The 8269-nt window shown below is 44.3% G+C and overlaps 1 protein-coding gene and 1 pseudogene across 2 annotated transcripts in view; one reads left to right on the top strand and one right to left on the bottom strand.

The window, feature by feature from the left end:
• The window catches only part of BRAP (BRCA1 associated protein), a 61691-nt gene extending 53628 nt beyond the window's left edge, over nucleotides 1–8063 (top strand). For both annotated transcript variants that reach the window (XM_011997884.1, XM_011997885.1), the window contains 2 exons: nucleotides 466–569; nucleotides 5822–8063. In XM_011997884.1, coding sequence (XP_011853274.1) covers nucleotides 466–569; nucleotides 5822–6185 — 468 coding nt within the window. In that variant the 3' untranslated portion in view covers nucleotides 6186–8063. The remainder of the gene's footprint in view (nucleotides 1–465; nucleotides 570–5821) is intronic.
• On the bottom strand, nucleotides 4203–5694 carry LOC105552297 (annotated as a pseudogene).
• Nucleotides 8064–8269: the final 206 nt, after the last annotated feature.

Here is an 8269-nt window from a genome sequence, read left to right as displayed (position 1 = left end):
TCACCTGAGGTCAGGAGTTCAAGACTAGCCTGGCTAACATGGTGAAAACACATCTCTACTAAAAATACAAAAATTAGCCAGGCGTGGTGGCACGTGCCTGTAATCCCAGCTACTCGGGAGGCTGAGGCAGGAGAATTGCTTGAACCGAGGAGGCGGAGATTGTAGTGAGCCAAGATCATGCCACTGCACTGCAGCCTGGGAGACAGAGCAAGACTCCATCTCAAAAAAAGAAGAAAAAAAAACATCTCCCGGCATTTTTAATCTATTACAGAAATTCTTTCAAATGATTACCTCACCTTTTCTTTATATTTTTTCTCTGTCTGGAAACTGCCATATCTTACCTTTTCTAATTTTGATTTGTCAAAGTTACATACATATAATTGGGGGGGAAAATATGATGTTAGCCCCAGAGAGCACACCACATTACCTTTGTGAAATGAATCTGATTTCTGTTTGCTCCCTCAGATTAACAACATGAAGACCAAGTTTAAAGAAACAATTGAGAAGTGTGATAATCTAGAGCACAAACTAAATGATCTCCTAAAGGAAAAGCAATCTGTGGAAAGAAGGTAGGTACAATTGGTCTATTCTGTTGTAACAGGCTCTATAAACAGACAGTTTCTTTCATTCCTATGGAAACACCCTCATTTTCAAATATACGTATCACCAGGTTTTCAGGAGTCTCCCTATGTATGGAACAGGCTTCTCATTTATTAAAAAATGTGGGGTTTCATACCAGATGGATGCCATGTGGAATGCAATGCTCTCTCCTGATGTCTGTGCGCCTGAAGTGTGTGCAGATATCTTCCATTTTTGCCTGTGAAAAGCAATTTTCTTCCATCCAGAGCCTTTGGCTTCTTTGAGCCATTGTGGCTGTGAACTGGCAGTTAGGAAGGAGACTGTGTCTAAGCTGGAAATGTTATATACTGTGGCCTTGGGCAGGAGTTAAAGGCAAAAGATGTTGAATATGGAGCATAAAACTCATAAACAGCATAGCAATAACATTCCTTATTTACTATTATTTGGGAAGATAGTTGCTACTGATTGAAATTACCAGCCAGGCATGATGGCTTACACCTGTAATCCCAACACTTTGGGAGGCTGAGGCCGGCAGGTTGCTTGAGCCCAGGAATTCAAGACCAACCTGGACGACATGGTAAAACCCCATCTCCACTAAAAATACAAAAATTAGCTGGGCATGGTGGTGCATACCTGTAGTCCCTGCTACTCAGGAGGCTGAGGTAGGAGGATCACATGAGTCCGGGAGGCAGAGGCTGCAGTGAGCCAGCATCTCACCACTGCACTCCAACCTGGGCAACAGCGAGACCCTGTCTCAACAAAAGTAAATTTTTTTAAGCTATTGTAAAAACAACACTACAAAATTAATAGAAGTAAAAATTTTAAATTACCCTATACTTTCAGCACCCTAACAAATTGAACAACTGTGTTAAAGAGTAAAGAATAGAGTTTAAACTGGAAGGGTTTTTTTTTTTTTTTTGGAGACAGAGTCTTTCTTCCTGTCACCCGGGCTGGAGTGCAATGGCGCGATCTCAGCTCACTGCAACCTCCGCCTCCTGGATTCAAGCGATTCTCCTGCCTCAGCCTCCCAAGTAGCTAGGATTACAGGAGCACGCCACCACGCCCAGCTAATTTTTGTATTTTTAGTAGAGATGGGGTTTCACCATGTTGGCCAGGATGGTCTGGATCTCTTGACCTCATGATCCGCCCGCCTCGGCCTCCCAAAGTGCTGGGATTACAAGCATAAGCCACTGCACTCGGCCAGCTCACTACATCTTCCACCTCCCTAGGCTCAGGTGATGCTCCCACCTCAGACTCCCAAGTAGCTGGACTACAGCTGTGCACCATCAGCCCTGGCTAATTTTTTTTTTTTTTGAGACGGAGTTTCACTCTTGTTGCCCAGGCTGCAATGGCGTGATCTCAGCTCCCCGCAACCTCTGCCTCCAGGGTTCAAGCGATTCTCCTGCCTCAGCCTCCGGAGTAGCTGGAATTACAGGCGTGTGCCACCATGCCTGGCTAATTTTGTATTTTTAGTAGAAACGGGGTTTCTCCATGTTGGTCAGGCTGGTCTCAAACTCCCGACCTCAGGTGATCCACCCGCCAAAGTGTTGGGATTACAGGCGTGAGCCACCGCACCTGGCCTCTGGCTAATTTTTTGTAGAGACTGTTTTACCATTACAGGTGTGGGCCACCACACCCTGCAAAACAGGAAGTTCTTTTTCACCCCCTAGATCCTGCTATCTAGTGTTAACCATTATTATCCAGTACTAGTGAATATTTATTCTAGATGTTTAGCTCTGCCCACATAAAGAGCTCACATGCATAATCTTTTCTCTGCAAAAATAGAATGTAGGTGTTATCTTTGATAAAATATGTTTTTGGACTTTTTTTCATACTAGCACATCTACATCTGTCCTGATCTTTGTGTAACATCTGCATGCTGTTTCATTGCATGGATGTACCATAATTATTTTTGTTGTTGTTGTTGTTGAAATAAGGTCTTGCTGTGTTGCCTAGGCCGGAGTACAGTGGTGTAATCATAGCTCACTGCAACCTCCAGCTCCTGGGCTCAAGTGATCCTCCTAGTCTGAGCTTCCTGAGTAGCTAGGACTACAGGTGTGTGCCACCATGCCTGCCCAATTTAAAATTTTTTTGTAGAGATGGGGTCTTGCCATATTGCCCAGGCTAGTTTTGAACTCTTGGCCTCAAGTGATCCTCCTGTCTTGGCCTCCGAAAATGCTGGGATTATAGGCATGAGCCACTGCACCTGGCCTACCATAGTAATTTTGACCAGTTCCCTATTGATTGTGTCAGGTTGTGTCAAATCTCACAGTACTATAAGCAATACTGTAAAGAGCATCTTTCTCCATGTCTCTTTTTGCCCAATCCTGAGTATGTATATTCTATGGGATAAATTCCTAGAAATGAAGTATCTGTGTCAAAGGGAATGCAATTATTTATTTATTTAATTTATTATTATTATTATTTTTGAGACGGAATCTTGCTCTGTCGCACAGGCTGGAGTGCAGCGGCATGATCTTGGCTCACCGCAACCTCCACCTCCCAGGTTCAAGCAGTTCTCCTGCCTCAGCCTCCCGAGTAGCTGGAATTACAGGCACACACTGCCACACCCGGCTAATTTTTGTATTTTTAGTAGAAACAGAGTTTCACCATGTTGGCCAGGCTGATGTTGAACTCCTGACCTCATGATCCACCCTCCTTGGCCTCCCAAAGTGCTGGGATAACAGGCATGAGCCAACGTGCCTGGCCCAAATTTTTAATTTTTATAGATATTGCCAAGTTGTCTTCAAAAGAGTTTATACCAGTTCATGCTCCTGTGCCAGTATGTAAGTGCCTCTTTTCTCATGTCTCAGCTCTTGGGTGTTCTGATACATAAAAATAGTATCTTAAATAGTGGGGTTTTTTTGTTTGTGTTTTGTGTGTGTGTGCGCTTTTGTTTTTTGTTATTTTTTTTTTGAGACAGGGTCTTATTCTGTCAAACAGGCTGGAATGTAGTGGTGCGATCACAGCCCACTGCAGGCTCAAATTCCTGGGCTCAAGCAATCCTCTGCCTCAGCCTCCCAATTAGCTGGGTCTACAAGTGCACATCACCACACTTTAAATTAAATAGCTAATTTATTTAATGTTTCTTTTGTAGAGATGGTGTCTCACTATGTTGACCAGGCTGGTTTCAAAGTGACTCTCCTGGCCTTAAGTGACCCTCCCACTTTTGCCTTTCATAGTGCTGGTATTACAGACATGAGTCACTCTAGTGGGTCTCAGATGGTGTGGGTTGTTTGAGACAAGGTCTCGTTCTGTCACCCAGACTGGAGTGCAGTAGCATGAACACAGCTCACTTCAGCCTTGACCTGCTGGGATCAAGCAATCCTCCAGCTTCAGCCTCCTGTAAATCTGGGACCACCGGTGCACGCTACCACACCTGGTTAATTTTTTTGATTTTGTGTAGAGACAGGGTCTTACTTTGTTGCCCAGGCTGGTCTCGAACTCATTTCCTCTTTCATTTGCTGAAGCGATCCTCTCGCCTCAGCCTCCTGGAGTGCTGGGATTCCAAGCATGAGCCAACGCACCTGGCCTCAAATGATGGTTTCATTTGCAATTCTTTTTTTTTTTTTTTTTTTTTTTAACGGAGTCTTGCTCTGTCGCAACAGACAAGGCCTACAGACTTACTTCTTCTTGGACACATCCACGGTGCGGCCACGGCAGCAAGTGGTCTTGGTGTGCTGGCCTCGGACACGAAGGCCCCAGAAGTGGCGCAGCCCTCTATGGGCCCGAATCTTCTTCAGTCACTCCAGGTCTTCACGGAGCTTGTTGTCCAGACCATTGGCTAGGACCTGGCTATATTTCCATCCTTGACATCCTTCTGTCTGTTCAAGAACCAGTCTGGGATCTTGTACTGGCATGGATTCTGCATAATGGTGATCACACGTTCCACCTCATCCTCAGTGAGTTCTCCCGCCCTCTTGGTGAGGTCAGTGTCTGCTTTCCTCAACACCACATGAGCATATCTTCGGCCCACACACTTAATAACAGACGGCAAAGACTATTTCCGCCGCCCATCGATGTTGGTGTTGAGTACTCGCAAAATATGCTGGAACTTTTCAGGGATCACTAGAGACACGGCGGCAGCACAAACAGCGGTGTGTAGGCCTCCTGTGGAAGAGCTGCAATTCTTTACTTATGAGTAAGACTGCACATCAAGAAGAGGGCACTCCCAAGTCTAAAGCCCTTTGGTTAGAATAAGTGCCCTTTTTTTTCCCCTTCAGCAAATGCAATGAAGTCAGAGTACTTGACTCTCCAAGAATGCCACTTTTCCTCATAACTTCCTTATCACAGTTATCATCTGCAAGGCGCCTATTTAACCACTGACTGCAAAACAAAGAAGCAGTAGAATTTTTACCATCAGTCACAGAATAGTTTCTGCTACTGAAAAATTTCTGATGCTTTTTAAAAAAGTGTCTTAAAAGTACATTTGTGGGCTGGACGTGCTGGCTTACACCTGTAATCCCAGCACTTTGGGAGGCTGAGGGCAGTGGATCATGAAGTCAAGAGATTGAGACCATCCTGGGAACATGGTGAAACCCTGTCTCTACTAAAAATACAAAAATTAGCTGGGCACAGTGGCAGGCACCTGTAATCCTGCTACTTGGGAGGCTGAGGCAGGAGAATTGCTTGAACCCAGGCAGCAGAGGTTGCAGTGAGCCAAGATCACGCCACTGCACTCCAGCATGGGCAACAGAGTGAGACTCCATCTCAAAAAATAAATAAATAAATATATAGTACACTTGTGGACTGGCGCAGTACATCATGCCTTTAATCCCAGTACCGTGGAAGGCCAAGGCAGGTGGATCACCTGAGGTCAGGAGTTCAAGACCAGTCTGGCCAACATGGCAAAACCTAGTCTCTACTAAAAATACAAAAATTAGCCAGGCATGGTGGCGGGTGCCTGTAATCCCACGTACTTGGGAGGCTGAGGCAAGAGAATCACTTGAACCCAGGAGGTGGAGGTTGCAGTGAGCTGAGATTGTGCCATTGCATTCTAGCCTAGGCAACAAGAGCGAAACTCCATCTCAAAAAAAAAAATACGCTTGTGTTAAGTAAAGCAAAATTCTTGCTTTGCGTAGCTGATTGCGATGGCAACAAACCAGTCTCCCTCATCATGGGAGAAAGGGGTCTGTCCTAAAGGGATTCTGAAGTCATGGTTTCTCTGTTCAATCCCAGAGCAGAAAGGGGACTGTGTCAGCAAATGAAAAATGTGCTTTTGTCTTCCCTTGTTTTTCTAAAGGTGCACTCAGCTAAACACGAAAGTGGCCAAACTCACCAACGAGCTCAAAGAGGAGCAGGAAATGAACAAGTGTTTGCGAGCCAACCAAGTCCTCTTGCAGAACAAGTTAAAAGAGGAGGAGAGGGTGTTGAAAGAGACCTGTGACCAAAAAGATCTGCAGATCACCGAGATCCAGGAGCAGCTGCGTGATGTCATGTTCTACCTGGAGACACAGCAGAAGATCAACCATCTGCCTGCCGAGACCCGGCAGGAAATCCAGGAGGGACAGATCAACATCGCCATGGCCTCAGCTTCGAGCCCTGCCTCTTCTGGCGGCAGTGGAAAGTTGTCCTCCAGGAAGGGCCGCAGCAAGAGGGGCAAGTGACCTTCAGAGCAACAGACATCCCCGAGACTCTTCTCCCTGGCACCGTGAGGGTGTGCTGGGACCTTCAGCTAAATGTGAGGGTGGGCCCTAATAAGTACAAGTGAGGATCAAGCCACAGTTGTTCGGCTCTTTCATTTGCTGTTGTGTGATGTAGTGAATGTAGAGGGTGCTGACTGGAGAGCTGACGGAAAGGGGCTGCGTTTGAAAAGGTCTTAAGAGTTCCCTAACCTCAGACATTCTAATGACCATTTTGCCTTCCTGCTTGGTAGAAACCCCAACTCTGCTGTGCATTTTTCCGTTGTATTTATGGAGTTGGTGTATTTGACATTCAGTTCTGGGGTAGGTTTAAGATGTTAAGTTATTTCTTGTAACCTCAAAGGTAAGCTTATCTAGCACTAAAGCACCAAACCTCTCTGAGGTCATGACAGCTGCTTTAAAGAGAGGGTACATTGGCTACTAAGGAGTTATGAAAATTCCCTAGCAATAGTGTCATATCATTATCATCTCCCCCTTCCTCTAGGGAGTGGAGGAATTGCTTGAATGTTATCTGAAAAGAGGCCTGGTAGTAAACCGGGCCCTGGCTCTTTACCAGCAGTCATCTCTTCTTGCTCTGGGGCTAGCCAGGAAAAACAAACAACCCGGGGCACATTAGGTAGACTCAGTGTAGGAAAAATGGTGGCAGCTCCACTGTTTATTTTTGGTGACTTCATACGTCATTATGAACCGCAATTAAGGAGTAGGCTTAATGGCTGTTCCCAAACTCAAATCTCAGAGTGGATATCCTAGCATCTAGCAAGACTGAGTGGGGAGATTTCTCATCCATGTGAAAATGTAGAGTGAGGCCTCTGACTAGCTAATTGTGTATTTTGCTGGGTTCAGTATTTTCTAAATGTTTACAAAATATTGGGCTGCATGTTCAGGTTGCAGCTAGAGGGAGCTTGGGCAGATTTTCAATTATGCTTTCAAGATATAACCAAAGGCTGTTTCTAAATCCTAAAATTAGAATTTCAACAGAGCCCCCTTTACAACAGTCATATAACGCTTGTGTGGGCCAACAGAGGGGCTGTGTACTCTCTCTGGAACCATAAATGTCAAGTAATTCATAACCTGCAGTAATTGAGCAAACTTAAGACCTGTGTTGGAATTTAGTTTCTTGAAGAGGTAGAGGGATAGGTTAGCAAGATGTATTGTTAAATGAGGGGTTTTGGTTTTTGCTTTATAATTAGCCAAAGGTTTTCAAATGATCACATTTCAGAATAGGTTTTTAGCCTGTAATTAGACCTCATCCCCTTTGACCTAAATGTCTTACATGTTACTTGTTAGCACCTCAACTGTATTGCTAATCACCGTCCATTTTTGTGGGATATGCTGCAGCATTTCCCAAAAAACTTTACCTGTAATGTTGCAAAATGAATGTACTCAGACATTAATTTTTACTTAGGGCAGACCAACTCTTTGAGTCTCTCTTGGACTTATATATACAGATATCTTAAGAGTGGGAATGTAAAGCATAACCTAATTCTCTTTCCTATAGAGATTCTATTTTATTTAAAATCTATTTTTACACTAGTTAGAATCCTGCTGTTTTGGCCAAGTAGTTGTCTTGCATGTCTGACCTTGCAGAAGCTGCGGTGGATCATAGCATACTAATGAAGAGAATTAGAAGTAGTTTACAAAGCTCGCTCACTCATTTCTCTGTGATCCCCTCTATCCAGCGGCTCCACCACCACCTGGGAAAACAGATATTTCAGCACAGGTGGGATAAATGCTCTGAAAGGCTGTGCCCAGAGGAATGAGCAAATAGGCAAATGTTTCCAAACTACTTGAAGGTTTTAAAAAAAAAGTTCCAGAAAAAAAAATCTTACCAAGATACGTAAAGAAAATGTGTGTGTGTGTGTGTGTGTGTGTGTGTGTGATAAAAACAAGGAGTCATGTTTGAATTTCACAATATCACATCAGACAGAAGCTGTTTTCTTCAGGATGGAAATGAACCACTTAATATACCCATACTACCTTGAACAGTGAAATGGAATTAAAATAGCCAAACTTTGAAATTATTCTGCCCTGTGTGAAATTTGTGTCTC

Source organism: Mandrillus leucophaeus, unplaced genomic scaffold (genome assembly GCF_000951045.1).
Source record: "Mandrillus leucophaeus isolate KB7577 unplaced genomic scaffold, Mleu.le_1.0 Scaffold55, whole genome shotgun sequence".
Classification (NCBI taxonomy): Eukaryota; Metazoa; Chordata; class Mammalia; order Primates; family Cercopithecidae; genus Mandrillus; species Mandrillus leucophaeus.
This window is presented reverse-complemented; position numbering and strand designations above follow the sequence as displayed.